Source organism: Enhydra lutris, unplaced genomic scaffold, assembly GCF_002288905.1.
Source record: "Enhydra lutris kenyoni isolate GAN:26980312 unplaced genomic scaffold, ASM228890v2 scaffoldscaffold33, whole genome shotgun sequence".
Classification (NCBI taxonomy): domain Eukaryota; kingdom Metazoa; phylum Chordata; class Mammalia; order Carnivora; family Mustelidae; genus Enhydra; species Enhydra lutris.
This window is the reverse complement of record NW_019154117.1, coordinates 23,451,467-23,468,538: the sequence shown is the minus strand read 5'-3', so window position 1 is coordinate 23,468,538 and position 17,072 is coordinate 23,451,467. Positions and strand designations below refer to the sequence as shown.

At 43.0% G+C, this 17,072-nt stretch overlaps 1 protein-coding gene across 4 annotated transcripts in view; it reads right to left on the bottom strand.

Annotated features, from left to right (window-relative positions):
- Nucleotides 1-17,072, bottom strand: part of LOC111153613 (neurotrophic receptor tyrosine kinase 2) — a 318,559-nt gene that overhangs the window by 145,992 nt on the left and 155,495 nt on the right. For 2 of the 4 annotated variants that reach the window (XM_022512746.1, XM_022512748.1), the window contains exon 12: nucleotides 1,290-1,337. The exons of the other annotated variants lie outside the window; for them this stretch is intronic. In XM_022512746.1, coding sequence (XP_022368454.1) covers nucleotides 1,290-1,337 — 48 coding nt within the window. The remainder of the gene's footprint in view (nucleotides 1-1,289; nucleotides 1,338-17,072) is intronic. 4 annotated transcript variants of the gene reach the window in all.

Below are 17,072 nucleotides of genomic sequence, written 5' to 3'. Positions count from 1 at the left end.
AGCTGGGCAAACTGGCCTGGAAAATGATGACGTGGTTATAGTGATCTTCTGTTTAGTGGCAAGAAGACCCCCATCTCATGGCGCTGTTGCAGGAGAGCTTATCAGCCCACTCCTTCCGCCTCCTGCCCTGACCCTACACACATACAGAACACAAAGCCTTAAAGCAGGACACCTTTAAGACTTCCCAGTAGCACATTCTCTGGTGGCAAAGCAACTGTGATTAGCTGTATCTGAAATGTGCCCCTGGGGGAATCGCCAACCAATCCCCGAGCTGGTTGAGTTTAAATGTTCCAATTCGGCCACATGTCTTTTTCCACTTTGCTATTCAAGAACTTTTACCTTGGAACTCATGCAGCTACTTAAGGGTCAGAGTTACTGACAATCAGGCTTAAAAGAGGAAAGGAAACAGAGTTCCTTGCACGGAGGGGATGAACACAAATGGGGCGGAGGGCTCAGGACGCAAAGGCTCCCTGACACCAGTACCTTTCTCGTACTTTGCAGTTTAACCGACAGCCGACCTTAATGTCAGAATATATACCAGTCGAGAGATGCCCAGGATGGCCAGATCTTGGATGCACACACATGCAGAATGTGACAGTTTGTCTTTTTGTGTTTTCTAATGAATTCCTGTTCATTGTCGCTGTACCCACACAAAGTACCGAACAAATTGGAGGTCCCAGAAGATCACACCTGATTTCATTCCCAGTGATGAGCTACATTATGTGTACTCATTTGGTAAGCTACAAACTCGGCTTTTCAATTGTCAGCGCACAGTCTGAATGCAAGGAGTAGAATGTAATCAAGGACAAATCAGAGCGTCTGGACGTTAGAGTCTAGTTTTGAAAGAGAAACGGTCATAAATGAACAGCTGATTTACCAATTCAGAAACGTATCACTTCTTGGCCAATGGAAGGAGTTAAGATCCCCACTTGTCCAGACTTGACGTGAAGCCAACTTTGCTGTACGTGGAGTTTTGGTGCCATTGCATTTTATTTCCTGGACCTTCTTAAAAGCCCAGCAACTACCTAGACCTGGAACAACGGTTGGCATTCCTCCTAGGATGAAAACACGTCAGCTTCAAAAATATAAAACCATTTACTCAGCTCAGTTAGTGAAAGCAATGCCTTTTCTGGAAAAATCCTAGTCCTCTTTCTTCAGCAAATCAGAAACAAGGAACACCGAAAATTAACCAAGGTGCCAACAGGCATGAAGAGGGACTAAGAAGTTTCAACCGAGTCAAGCAACACACACTCATTACTTATCCAAAGAAGGAGTGAGTAACTACTTACCAACACCTTGTCTTGATTTTACTTTCCCAAATCCAAACCATGAGAAATCTGAAAACCACAACAAAACATAAAATAAACTTCGAAAGAGAAGCGTAAACCAAAGGTATTCAGCAGTGTCCTTAGAGAAATAACAAACTCTCTGAAAAACTTCCATTGGGGACCAAAGCTTCCTCTCAAACACCTGGAAACTAACACTTGAATTTTTCTGTAAAGATTTATTTCTCATCCCGAGAACATGGACGTTCGACTCAGATAAGACACAGTAGCCTGTCTTTGAGAAAAATGGCCAAAACCCAGAGTTAATGGCTCTGAGCGGTTTTCTTTCTTTCTTACTTTCTTCTTCCTAAGTAACTGAGCTCTAGGGGTGAAAATACACAACACATTTGACAAAGGCACTACGGTTCTCAACCGCAGCTATGTGGGAAAATAATAAGAGAAAACAGATCTTTGGCAAAGCGGAGACAGTAAAAAAAGGAACATGTAGTCCCGTGGGAGAACTGATGCTTGGGCTGGATGGGGATTTGGGAAGAAAAATAGGGGATCTTCATTCTACACGGATTCTACTACTGACTTGCTGTGTGGTGATGCGCTGTTCACAGCGGCTCTGTGCCTTTGGTAACTTAACACAAAGCCCCATGAAGTACGTGTAAATAAAGATCTGACAAATGGTTGGAGGTCTCCAGGGAATAAAGCCGAGGTGAAATGCCTATTTGTTTCCTGGGCCTGACTGTTCCTCTCTCTGAAGTTTCCACTGGGTTCAAAGTGAACGCTACCCAGCGGAGAAATCCCTGGGTAAGAGATGGATAAAGCGTAGGGAGCCCGACTAAGTAACTGTTTCTGAGATCTTCAGATCTACAGGGAGTTTTGCAGGCAGTGAAGACGTACAGCTTCACTGTAGAAGAAGCCAATTTAAGTGAGACAATGTAGAGGAAAACTCTTTGCATGCTCAAAAATGCCCCTCAAAGTTGTCATCGTGATTAAAGCTCTTGCCGGTGTAAGCTAGCCTCCTTCCCCTGGTAGCCTGCGACTGGCTCTGGGGCCAAACCCTAAGGCGATTTTTACTTCTGATTTATATTCCTCTGAATGCTTTCTTCCAGGTTTTAGAAGACAGGATGAAGGTCTGGCCTCTATCCAATGCCAAATAAAGATCCCTTTGCACAGAAGACAGTGACCCTCATTCACTGCGTCCTTAGTCTAACGAAGCAGAGCTTTCTCAGTTACCACGAGTCCTTTTGAAAATGGAGTGTATTTCCCGCTGGTCAATTTTCATTTTTCTATATTTGTTTGATTTATATAGTTTTCATTAAATAGTAGAACGGATTTTTTAAGACTTCCTTTTCACTTGAGTAGTTTTTTCAAAATTGTTCCTATCTTACAGAGAACCCGCTGAAGGGCCATGCCATAGCGGTTCCCTCATAGACTGTACATTCCAGATTATTGTTGATCATTAGAAGAAACACAACTGCAAAGGGACACCTGTCCATATCTTAGGTACATTTACCCCATTTTCAAAAATCATGCCTTCAAGATAAATGGTAGAAATGGAATGTGGAAGTCCAAAGGGGTGAATGATGGTAAGGTACCCAAGCCACGTAAGTCAACTGCTTTCCCTCCATACCTAGTCTTACTTCTACCAACAGTGTGGCAGATAGTAGGAGTGTATTTTCACTCTTAGCCCCATGGGAAATCAAAGGGTGAAGCCATTTTCTACTTCCTTTCTGCCATTGGTGTATCTCCACCTACCTGAAAAGAAAAAGCAAACACTCCCCTCCCACCTTTGCAGCTCAAAACGCCTCCCACCTCATGTCTCCTAGACCGGCATTGGGCATGTACGGAGAACACGGATAAGAAAAGGTCACCTCTGACCTGTCCAGACATTTTAATTCACCAAGCACCTTCCTGACACAAGACCCTTCTCCCTTCATCCTCAGCCAGACGCTCTAAAATACCATCCTCTGTTCATTGGCAAGGAACTAACACTCACAGAGGCTGACAGACTTAACAAAGGTCACAGCATGTAGTAATGGAGCAGACTCAAATCTGGGTTTTTTTCATTTCTTTCACATTTGCCTTTCCGATCTTCCAAAATGCGTAGCCAAAATTAGCCAAGGTTGACAACATTGGGGTCAGGATTCAATTTTAGATCTAGAAAAGCACTATATATAGTCATTCATCTTCACTTGTTTCAACAGGTGCGAACCTGTGTAAAACCTCTGAACACAACAGACTCCATTTGGAGACTAAAACTTCATCCTGTTTTTGAAACAGGAACTACCTGGAGCTACTGAACCAAGCAACGGCGTTACGACAACACAGGGAGGCTGAGTCCACATTCTGGATAAAAACTGGACACTCTGAGAAAGATGTTTTCCTAGTAATTGACATCATGTACTCAGAAAACCAATGATGTGAAATGTCGTCACATCTTCCAACCATAACTTTTGGAAAACCAACTTGTGTATGTTTCCTAATACTTCTGCCATCTACCCCTTAATGGGACACCGTTGGGGTTGCAACTGTATCTGTGCTCCCCAAATTACAATTCTAAGACCTCTCCCCCAAATGCTTTTGTTTTATTTCAGTTCTTCCTTTCTTTCTTGCTCCACACAGGTGTACCAGAGAATTCAAAGATAAATGAGCTGCCCTCATTTGGACCCGCCCTCAGGGGGCTGACAATTAAGGATTAGCTCTCTGAGAAGTATTATTCAGGGTGCTTGGGAACTCAAAGGAGAAGCATGTAATCCAATCTAGGGGAGGTGGTCGAGGAGAGTTCTCTGGCTTCTGGGTAACAGATTACAATCAGCCAAGAATGGGGAAAAGCAGAGAGGAATACTATCATTGTCCACTTCTAGTTAGAGTGGGGAGCCCTGTGTGTTTCAAGGCGGTGAGGCATCTGGAAAGGGTAGGAAACTGAGAAACAGAAGCAAGGGTCAGGCCCAGTTTGGGTTTTAGAAGAAAAATTGCAGGTAAGCTCTAAACAAAACCAAACAAAAGGAAACACCCTTGGGCCAAACAGCAACACAACAGGATCAAGTTGAATTGTGGAAAACTCACTTTGGCTGTAGGATAGACAACAGGATTGTGAGAAGGAAAGACTGAGGGCAGGAAACCCGATAAAAGAAGCTGCTAGAGACGTCAAGGCATGAGAGAGCTGTGGCCTGAATGGGGTTAGGGGAGGTAGCATGGGCACAGGAGATGGCTGTCGGTCATATTTACGGGAATCAGTAGGACTTGGCAACTGATCGCACATTGAGGGGAGTATGGGAGGGGAACAAAGAAGGTTTGGGGTTTGGACAATAGGACATACAATGCTGCAGCGGAGTGCCTGCCAGGAACTCAGAACTCAGTTGAGTGGCTAATCTGAGAACATCAGTGTGGGTCACAAATCCCAGATAAGGCGTCTCTGTGGAGAAACATCCGGGGTTTGGACCTCTGGTCTCAAGCTTGGGGATATAGGTCTAAAGCCCACTCTCTAGAGCTTATGGTCTAACTGGAGGATGCAAGCTGGATGCCGTACCTGGACACATTTCTTGTTTGGGCAATTAAAACCCCTCTTTTGCAGGCACAAATAAAAGTTCCCAACAGCAGCTAACTCTTGACAAACTTAATCCCTGAATTGCTGAAATATGTCTAAGTTCTCCTTAACAGTGACATAATTATTATGAAAGAGAGAATAGAATCTCCTTGGCCACTGCCCAGATTTCTTGGAAAATATAAGAGACTAGATATAGCAAGGTCACATTGGTCCTCCCCCCTCCTCCCCCGGAAGCTGTCCCTTGTTCAATAGGTCTCTCTTGATGGATTCAAGCAGTAGTCTTAAGACCTTAATACTAAATTTCACCAGCAAATTTCTCCCACAAGGCCAAAAAGAAACAATTTCTCAATTTCCTGTGATGTTTCACCCATTGGGAGTAGAGTCCTGCCAAGCATTCTTTTATTTTCTGTTTAATAAGAGACACTTTATTCACTGCAAAATAAAGGGCCCCTTCAAAAGAGAATGTAGTTGCAGTGAGCTTAGAGGAACTTCTCTTTCTGCAATCTAGGCCGACAAGGACTCTAAATTATGAAATTAACCAATTAAATCCTTCTCATATTGAAGAAAGTTCAATCCTCCCTGACCAGAGAAGGAGAATGTAGGAAAAAAAAAATAATGCATTAATACATTAATAACTCTAAGAGGAGATCCAAAATAAATGGTAATAAAGGTTGCTTTTCAAATGTCTCTCAAAGGAAACAGCTAAAATGCATGGGCTGGAAAGGCGTACTTAGGATACAGGCGAGAGAGTCACGGGCAGGAATGTGTAAAAGGCAAGGTAGAAGAAACCCAATCTTCCCCGTGGGTACTGAATCACACAGACTCTAACTGTGATTGTCAAAATGGCTCTGATCTCCAGACAATAGTTTCTAGATTTTTTTTTTTTTCCTCTTTCTAAGTTTCAGAAAAATGGTTTCAGTATGTTAAGGAGAAAGTCAGCTTTCCTCCCTTTCAATTCGAGAGAAATTAAAATTTGCTGTGTTCTCAAGTGTAATTTCTTCATATCTTCAGATGAGACTCACCACCCTCCACCCCCAAGAAAAGCGTCTCTAACACTGTAATGGGAGCCAATGGGAAAATATGATTCACTGACAGAATGAACTTCACCTCTAACTTCCGGGGGCCACACCCACTCCCTAAAGGACATAGGAAGGAGGAGCCTCAGCGCTGAGTTTCCCCTCCAGAAAAAGTGTGAACCAGACATTGTTGAACCCAGAGGAGACACTCAGTAAGAGCTTGACTGAGTAGCCAAGTGCCTGTCACCTCAAAGAACCAGGAGGTTCTGGTCCTCGGAGGGGAGGGGAAATGAGCGCAAAGAATCACTTTGTTGACAATACGATCATCTCCCTTTCCAACTGACACATAATCGGAGTGAGTAAGAGTTTATTTCAAGTGAATTCCAGCTCTTCAGGGCACGGAACAGTGGAGTCTGAGGCCAACAGTCGACTTCAATTTAATCTCTATCTTTCACTTAAGGACACAACCTTTGTCTAAGTCCCATCTACACCGGCTAGGAGGAGGGTTTGCTTGTAGTTAACTGATTCTAGACATGATGTAAAGGGTCCTCCTGTCCAGTTCTCGTTGGCTTCATACCTTTCCATCCTTCAAATCTCTGAAGTGACTTATCATACCGTTCTTGAGGAAACGTAACATTGAACCCCTCTGGTGTGACAAGTGTAGAAAATACATATATATGTGTATTATGGCTGCAAGTATTACTTGCCCTCTGAAAGCTCTATTTTTCTGGACCCACAGCTACACTACATGATCCATACCCCCCTGAGGTTGGTTATGATCATGCCATTAAATTGCAGCCAATGGGAGGTGAGAGAGTGATGGGTACCATTTCCAGGCCAGCCCTTCAAGAACTCCTGTGTAGGACACTCAATGCCCTTTCCCCTCCTATTTGTCCACAATGGAAACAGTGCTTACAGCAAACTTGAAAGTTATGACATGAAGATAGCAGAGAAGTTCTCTGCTACTTTGCCCAGGTTGTTTTTGCAAGTATAGGCAGTGTAGAAACTGAATTATTCTCCCTGATACCCAGTGAAGCTGTTGGTCCTCCAACCGTCATCCACATACAAGAAATAAACTATTGTGTTTGAACCATTACCTACTTTGGGACTTCTTTACTATGGTAGAGAGGCTTTGCTAATGCATGTAGACACAGAAATATACATATATATATCTATATATAGATCTATATATCTCTTTGTCTATAGATTCATATAGATTTGTCTATAGATTCATATAGATTTGTCTATAGATTTATCTCTTTGTATATAGATCTATATCTATATATATATACATGACTTCCCCATCCAGCGTCACAAATTCAACATTGAATATCCATGTATATTTGTATCTTTCTAGAGCAAAAATCCGCAGATTTCACTAGATTTTCAAAGGGTTCTTCACTGCAAAATGCTGAGAAACACGGAAATTTAAACAGTTTTAGAGACAAAGACGTGAAGGCACAGTACTCCGCATTTAGGTTCTATTCAATTATGCACCCTGCCGACCGTCGAACCTGGGTGCACAGAGCCGTCCACCATGTCTCAGCTGGACTTCCAACTCGCGTCCTGCTCACCCCCGCCTCCCCCCATCTCTTCTCCACGGAGCTTCCAGAGTAATCATTTTCCAGTAGAAGTCAGATGACCGCATCCCCACACTTCACCTCCTCTGGGGGTTTCTCGTGTCTGGGATAAACTTCTGATCCTCACTACGGAGACCAGCACGCCATGGCCTCAGTGATCTCCTGTGAAGCAGCCACTCTCGCCTCTTTCCTGTCCCTGCTCACTTGGCACATTTTCTTCCTCCTCCCTGAATCTTCTTCTAGGCTCTCTTCCTGCCCATGCACTGCTCAGCCTTCTGGTTTCTGGTCAACCCCTGCATCCCCCGCCGGATCCCAACCTCACCACTTTCCACGGAACTCGGTGACTGTCATAGACAAGGTTCCCCCCAAAGCAGACCCCGACCCAAGGCTTCCAGCGCAGGCAGGGAAGGAGGCGGGCAACGGATGTGCTAACCAAGGGGGCATACTGTGTGCAAATGGAGTTCAAATCCCTGGGGGGGGGTGGTCTTTGGAAGATGGTGGTCAAGGCACCTTGGAGTCATCCCACTCCAAAGTTGAAGAAGGTGGGTTCTTTCCCCTCCAACTGCCAACCGGCCCTCGTCAAGGGCTTCTATCTCGGATAAAGCACCAAGGCAGGAGTCATGGGCGCTTACAGCTGGGCACTGTGGGCAAGGGTGGACGGCGCGCCCTGAGTGGGTATGGGCAGGACAGCGACAGCATTTGCAACCGGGATCCTGTCTATGCAGTATCTCTGGTGCCTGGCACAGACCCTCGGGAAATACTTGTCAAATAAATGAAAACATTTTTTAATAAGCCTAATAATAAAAAGTTCAGCGAGTCTAATGAAAATGCCAATATGCAAATTATACACTCAACACGCAAACTGCTGTGTTTGGCAAGTGTATTTGCTACCTCTCTCATTTCTTCATGGCATTCCAATGGAACCTCACAGAGGACAGTATTTAAAGGTGAGAGAGGGGCGCCTGGGTGGCTCAGTCGGTTAAGTGTCTGCCTTCAGCTCAGGTTATGATCTCAGGGTCCCGGGATCGAGTCCCACATCGGGCTCCTTGTTCAGTGGGGAGCCTGCTTCTCCTTCTACCTGCTGCTCCCCCTGGTTGCGCTCACTCTCTCTGTCTGACAAATAAATAAATAAAATATTAAAAAAAAAAAAAGGTGAGTGATACAGAGGACACTGCACTCCAGACAGGAGTGTGGAATAAAGATGCTGGACTAGATGTCAGAGGGGGGGTTCTCCTTAAACACTACAAGAAACTAACTGCATGACCTTGGGTGAGTCACTTCCCCTTCCTAGGCTCCACTTCCTACGCCTTGAAGACAGAGGTTGAGAAAAGGCATTGAAGGCTCATTCAAGTTCAAGCAGTCTATAGTACTAATCATTAGGCACATATGACTGAGAGCAGAGTGCCACTTATATAGCTGCTCTGAGCATGGGTATTTTGGGAATGTGAGATCATGTGCAATTTAAAGAAAAGCACTCAGTCAACTGGCCTAGATTTTCTCCTGCTAAATAATGATCAGATGCTTTTGGGTCACTATATTCCCATCTTAAGAGAAGGGCCTGTTTTGTACAAAATTGTACAAAAGCAATTTTAGAAAACAGTACTTACTGAATACTTGTGATATGCCGGGAAACTTAAGGGAGATTAGATATTACTTTAATTAGGGAAAATTGGTCAGCTTCTATTGCCGCATTAAAAAAATAAAAGCAGACTAAAGCTTTAAATCCTACAGACTTAAGTTCAGAAGCCTCAAGTGGCAATGGATGGAACCAGAAGTGCTAGGAGTGTGGCAAAATGTCCTGATCCCATATTTCAAACATTTAACTTTGAGGCAAAACAACAACAAAAAAAAAGCCACCGACTTCTCTCTTTCATTTAGAACATGTGGAATATTTCCGAGAAAATTAATATGGTCCACATCTTAGTCATTCACAATTAAACAGTACAACTGTTGTTGTTGGGTTTTTTTGAAAGATTTATTTATTTATTTATTTATTTGACAGATCACAAGTAGGAAGAGAGGCAGGCAGAGAGAGAGGGGGAAGCAGGCTCCCTGCTGAGCAGAGAGCAGGATGTGGGGCTTGATCCCAGGACCCTGAGATCATGACCTGAGCTGAAGGCAGAGGCTTTAACCCACTGAGACACCCAGGAGCCCAACTGTTGTTGTTTTTAATCTATTGTAATTCTAAAGGCTTTTTCTTTAACAAAGGCAGTCATAGTCTTTCCTGGGCAGAAAAAAAAAAAAAACCCAGAACCTGGAACTCCTAATAATTAGTTTCCAAGCTGGGAATTTTGAGAAAGGCAGGGGCAACCTCTATTTGCAAATAAGAGTTGACAGACAAGAGAGTTATATCAATGCTTTGTCTTTCTAGAGGACATCCCTAGGGAGAGCTCAAAATGCCCTATACACGTATTTTCCCCCAGTCATCACAAACTCCCCTCGGGGAAGGCAGATGTTATCTGATAGCACACACTCCAAATTTCCCTGTTAACACAGTCTAACTGTTGGGTGAATGACTGCCTGAGATTCACCCCAAATCCCTCTCTTTCTTCAGAGCAATGTTGGTAAGCACTCAGAGCGAGTGTTTGGGAAGGAAATTGGCTGAATATCAGCGAATCATCTTAGAAGTGATATTAGTGGCCCTCAAAGAGAATGACAAACCCAGAGAGTCTGGCAAACACTTTATGTCAAATTCCCATGAGCTTTTGTTTCCATGGAGAACCTCAACAATGACTCAGACCTTGGCTGACTTGCTCAGACCTGTCAATTGTGCCCAGTCGCCAAGTGAAGCCAAAAGGAAGGTAGGCTACGCTCTCCACTCCTCTGTCCACGACGTTTGCTGCCATATTAAATGCATTTGGAAATGCCTTAGCAGTGTCTGCCATACATTTATAGTTCTATTCATATTTAGCTTACATGATTTATATTTATGTGTATATAACATGCAAATTCTTTTTTTTTTTTTTTCCTTTTAGTGTCTCTAAGCTAACACTTGCTGTAGCTAATGCAAAGCAACTGCAAGGCATTTTTTTGTGGCTGTATTATGGAATTTGGGAGGGAGAAAGGGGGTGGTGGCATTTCTAACCATGATTCTACTATAGGATACTTTTCACTTCTTTGTTTTTTTTTTAAGGATTTTATTTATTTATTTGACCTATAGAGAGAGAGAGAGAGAGAGAGCACATAAGAAGGGGGAGGGGTGGGCAGAGGGAAAGGAAGAAGCAGGCTTCCCGCCAAGCAGGGAGCTTAACTTGGGGCTCAATCCCAGGACCCTGCAATCGTGACCTGAGCCAAAGGCAGATGATTAACTGACTGAGCCACCCAGGCGCCCAGAAATTCTCCACTTTTAACTGGACTCAAATTCTTCCCTTTGATCTGGGGACGTGATGACCTGGTCAAGTCATCTTTCGGCACCTTTGTCTTTCTTTTCAGTGACCCATTGTCTCCCCTTCCCACGTACCACCTCCACACTCTCGAATCCAGCCAAGGTCAGGAAACGTGTAAGTCCAGTTCAACAGCTAGGATGTTTATTTAATTTTATTACTGTGTGATTTTCTATTAAGAAGCTTCCATAATGGCATAGAACATAATGGGATTATATGCACTTAGAAAACTGGGTGCTGAATTAAAATAACTGAATAAAATGACTATAAACAGAACAAGATGAGAACCCATTGTTTAGGAGGGAATGTCGGTCACATGACTTAATTCTCGGTGGCCCCTGCTTGGTATCACTGGAGGTGGTGACACACTGCCCGGGGAAGAAACCCAAACCTTAAGATGGAACGGGATCTCTTCCCTCAGTGTGTTCCCACCAAATGTTCGATGACTCGTTCAGATCCACTGATTTTCTGGAAACAAATCCAAATTGACCGGCTAGGTCAGTGGTTGTCATATGGGGACAAATTTTCCTCCCAGGGGATGGTCAGCAATATCTAGAGACATTTGGGGTCGTCACAGTGTGGAGCGGGGATATGGTGGGAGATTTGTGCTCCTGACGTGTAACAGGTAGAGGGCAAAGAGGCTGCTGGCCAGCCAGCGATGCCCAGGCTGGTCTCCCATGGTAACGGCTTCAAGGCCTAAAATATTAGTGGTGTTAACACTGAGGAACACTGGCCTGGGTCATGGGCCAATGGGGGGAACTTATCCCAGAACCTTTTATCTCTGTGAAAAAGAAACTTTAGCCTGTCACCAGAGGAGTTCAGTCTTGCCCCATGTTATTCCAATATTCTCGTCGCTGAGGTCTGCGCTGCCCATCCCCTTCTTTCTGTTTCTCTTATACCTCATGAGAAACAGCTCTGACCTTGTCATTTCTGCTGCTCCCAAACACTGAAGGATGTTGTTCTGGCCCCATGACAGAGGGGCCATGCAGTATGGACAGGATCTGGGTTTGGACTCCAAGTCTTAGTTTTGAGTCTTGGACCTACCATTTCCTGACAGACACCCCACAGTGACTGGGTCTCTCCAAGAGTCTCTCCTCAGAGCAAAAATACTACCCTGCTCACCCACAGGACTTGACTTGCCTTAGGATCATGTGAGATGATGTGTCTGTGAGACTTTGGTATTATATAAACAGAGAGGTAAGGAAACAAGAAAGTCCAAACTCCTCCAGGCATTCAAAACCTTGTCCTGGTCCCACGACCAGGCCCCAGCTTTATCACTTATGACACCCCTTAAGACCCACAGATTCTAGTAAAAACTGTGTGTTTGGATTTGTTAAAAGAATATACCTTGAATTTTCCTATTTATCCATTCGTTCATTTGAAAACTGTTCTTTGACCACCTGATGGACACAAGACTGTGTGACACATGCTGGGTTTGTAATGCAGCATAGAATAGAATAACCACGGTTGCTTCCAGATTTCGTGTCTTTGTGCCAGCCATTTTTTTCTACCTGAAATGTAACCTGCAAGCTCTGTTTTTGATCATTAAACTCTGTTCATCCAGCAAAATCCACCTTAAAAGTCAGTCCATCCGAAACTGCTTCTTCATTCCTCAAATCCAAAGTACCCCCCCTTGACAATGAGGTTGTTCATCTCACAATCAATACCTACCACATTCTCCGGTGTATTATTTATTTACATGATCTTATTTTTCCTATTAGCTTTTGAGCACTCTGAGTTGAAAAATCATCTTATCCAGTTCTTTTCCCTCTTCCATAAGAGCCTCATACCCGTTGCAACAGTCAAGCAGAACATTTGAAGCATGGTAGGTACATTAATAAATAGCTCCATTGCTGATCGGGTCCAACTAGAAGGATTTAAAAATAGGGCATGAGATGTCCCCCCAAATATAGTAGAGACTGTGTTGTCCAGTAAGAGCTAGACAACAGTAGGGACATTCATCACCGTTGACTACCATCCTCTGTATTTCCAAAACACACTGTTCTTTCCCTATCACAGCTCAACTCACTGTGAATTTTAATTATCTACTTACATGTTGTAAACTCTCCCCAAACTCTAAGTTCTTTATATGCAACAAATATTTGTCTCTTGTCTCCCTATCTACAGCATCAAGTACAGTGTCTGGTATATCTTGGATGCTCCATAAAGATTTGTTGAATGAATAAATGAACAAATTCCAACCTCTCACCCTTGCATGCTTTGATCAGGAACCTAATTTGGTATCACATGGGTTCATGGTTATTCACTGGGTCCTTCACTGAGTTGCTCACCTGCCCTTCCTGGCCCAGGAGAGAATGGGACCTGACGCTCCCCACCTATCCATGTTGTTTGCTTTTGCCAATGAAAACATGGTAGAAATGACCCATATCACTTTACTTTTAGGCAAAAGATTTAATAGTCAGTCCTGGGTTTTCCACTTCCTCTTCCTTCTGTCTCAGTGAACCGGGAAGCCTCATGTTTAGGGGGTAGCATCATAAAGTTCTGGGTTTCTAAGAAGTTTAGATAAAGAAAGGCCTCCTGCCAACCTGTGTTGTATGTGCAAGACAAGGAGACATCATCTTTTCTGCTTTAAGGCTTATTTGTTTCTGCAACCTAACCTAGCTTATTCTGACTGATACAAGAGTGAAGTTCCAAGTCCACCTTATTGAGAGGCAGTGTTACCCACAAAAATATGGGGCTTTTCAGCAATCAGACAACAAAAGGAAATTAAAGGCATCCAAATCGGCAAAGAAGAAGTCAAACTATCACTCTTCGCAGATGATATGATACTATATGTGGAAAGCCCAAAAGACTCCACTCCAAAACTGCTAGAACTTGTACAGGAATTCAGTAAAGTGTCAGGATATAAAATCAATGCACAGAAATCAGTTGCATTTCTCTACACCAACAACAAGATAGAAGAAAGAGAAATTAAGGAGTCAATCCCATTTACAATTGCACCCAAAACTATAAGATACCTAGGAATAAACCTAACCAAAGAGGCTAAGAATCTATACACAGAAAACTATATAGTACTCATGAAAGAAATTGAGGAAGACACAAAGATATGGAAAAATATTCCATGCTCCTGGATTGGAAGAATAAATATTGTGAAAATGTCTATGCTACCTAAAGCAATCTACACATTTAATGCAATTCCTATCAAAGTACCATCCATTTTTTTCAAAGAAATGGAACAAATAATCCTAAAATTTATATGGAACCAGAAAAGACCTCTAATAGCCAAAGGAATATTGAAAAAGAAAGCCAAAGTCGGGGGCACCTGGGTGGCTCAGTGGGTTAAGCCGCTGCCTTCGGCTCAGGTCATGATCTCAGGGTCCTGGGATCGAGTCCCGCATCAGGCTCTCTGCTCAGCAGGGAGCCTGCTTCCCTCTCTCTCTCTCTGCCTGCCTCTCCGTCTACTTGTGATCTCTCTCTGTCAAATAAATAAATAAAAATCTTAAAAAAAAAAAAAAAAAGAAAGCCAAAGTCGGTGGCATCACAATTCCGGACTTCGAGCTCTATTACAAAGCTGTCATCATCAAGACAGCATGGTACTGGCACAAAAACAGACACATAGATCAATGGAACAGAATAGAGAGCCCAGAAATAGACCCTCAACTCTATGGTCAACTAATCTTCAACAAAGCAGGAAAGAATGTCCAATGGAAAAAAGACAGCCTCGTCAATAAATGGTGTTGGGAAAATTGGACAGCCACATGCAGAAAAATGAAATTGGACCATTTCCTTATACCACACACAAAAATAGACTCAAAATGGATGAAGGACCTCAATGTGAGAAAGGAATCCATCAAAATCCTCAAGGAGAACACAGGCAGCAACTTCTTCGACCTCAGCCGCAGCAACATCTTCTTAGGAACATCGGCAAAGGCAAGGGAAGCAAGGGCAAAAATGAACTATTGGGATTTTTATCAAGATCAAAAGCTTTTGCACAGCAAAGGAAACAGTTAACAAAACCAAAAGACAACTGACAGAATGGGAGAAGATATTTGCAAATGACATATCAGATAAAGGGCTAGTGTCCAAAATCTATAAAGAACTTAGCAAACTCAACACCCAAAGAACAAATAATCCAATCAAGAAATGGGCAGAAGACATGAACAGACATTTCTGCAAAGAAGACATCCAGATGGCCAACAGACACATGAAAAAGTGTTCCATATCACTCGGCATCAGGGAAATACAAATCAAAACCACAATGAGATATCACCTCACACCAGTCAGAATGGCTAAAATTAACAAGTCAGGAAATGACAGATGCTGGCGAGGTTGCGGAGAAGGGGGAACCCAACTACACTGCTGGTGGGAATGCAAGCTGGTGCAACCACTCTGGAAAACAGCATGGCGGTTCCTCAAAATGTTGAAAATAGGACTACCCTATGACCCAGCAATTGCACTACTGGGTATTTACCCTAAAGATACAAACGTAGTGATCTGAAGGGGCACGTGCACCTGAATGTTTATAGCAGCAATGTCTACAATAGCCAAACTATGGAAAGAACCTAGATGTCCATCAACAGATGAATGGATAAAGAAGATGTGGTATATATACACAATGGAATACTATGCAGCCATCAAAAGAAATGAAATCTTGCCATATGCGACGATGTGGATGGAACTAGAGGGTATCATGCTTAGCGAAATAAGTCAGTCGGAGAAAGCCAACTATCATATGATCTCCCTGATATGAGGGAGAGGAGATGCAACATGGGGGGTAAGGGGGTAGGAGAAGAGTAAATGAAACAAGATGGGATTGGGAGGGAGACAAACCATAAGTGACTCTTAATCTCACAAAACAAACTGAGGGTTGATGGGGAGGTTTGGGGGGGGTTATGGACACTGGGGAGGGTATGTGCCATGGTGAGTGCTGTGAAGTGTGTAAACCTGGCGATTCACAGACCTGTACCCCTGGGGATAAAAATATATTATATGTTTATAAAAAATAAAAATTAAAATAAAAAAAATTTTAAATAAAAAAAATATGGGGCTTTTATTTTTTAAAAGGACTCCAATGTGTGTAAGAGAGTATTCATCCTCATAAGTACCCCCTAAAGTATGTACAGGTGTGTACATAAATACATAATAAATAAATATTAATGATAAAGAAATGCCAAAAAATTTTTTTAAACTCATTGTAACTCACATTGTGAAATGAGCTGTGACCTTATCAGCCAGCCCCCATAGAAGGCCATGTCTTTGTTCCAAACACACTGCTTGTTTGTTGCATTTTCAAAGCTTGTCTTTGGGAATTATTTGGAATTAACATAGTAGAGTCTACCAACTATGGAAATCTTCATTGTTTGAAGGGAAATTATATATTTTTAATAGCCAAAGATCATTTGGAGCCAGGTCTGATGGAATATGTGGGTGATTAAACTGGGTCACAGTACCATTATTAAAAATATCGAGGGGTCTAACTCTACGGACTCAGGCCTCTCTTTTTTTGGCAGAGTTCAGAATTTTTCATTTCTAAAAGATGAGTTCCAAAAAGGTACAAAGTCACCTGTTTGCTGATTCTCACATTTTTTCATATTTCTAGAATCGTAATTAAATGTTAATCTCCAGAAACCAAGAAGGTCCCTATATTTTTGGTCATTAAATAGATCCAAAATGATTGGGTACATAGCTGGGTGTTCTTCACCGGCTGTGTTAGAAGCTACTAAGCACGGGGCGCCTGGGTGGCTCAGTGGGTTAAGCCTCTGCCTTCGGCTCAGGTCATGATCTCGTGTCCTGGGATCAAGGCCTGCATCGGGCTCTCTGCTCAGCGGGAAGCCTGCTTCTCCCTCTCTCTCTGCCTGCCTCTCTGTCTCTTTGTGATCTCTCTCTCTCTCTGTCAAATAAATAAATAAAATCTTAAAAAAAAAAAAGAAGCTACTAAGCACATTTACTCCCAGACTGTAAATCCATAAAAACAGTGGACTCCTGATGGCTAACAGCCTACCTAAACAGGGTTGATTAGAGATGCACAGCTGGCAATTATTGTTTTCATTTGTGTTCTGGAGTGAATGGTGTCCCCCCAAAATTCATGTGTTGAAGGCCAAATGTGGCTATATTTGGACTCTTAAGGGGGCAATTAAGGTTAAATGAGGTCATAAAAGTGAAGTGCTAGTTTTATAGAGCTCATGTCCTTATAGGAAAAGACCCCAGAGCTTGCTTTCTCTGAGAACCACAGAGGAAAGGCCCTGTAAGGACACAGTGAGCAGGTGGCCATGTGCAAGCCAGGAAGAGAGCCTCACCAGGAACTTCAT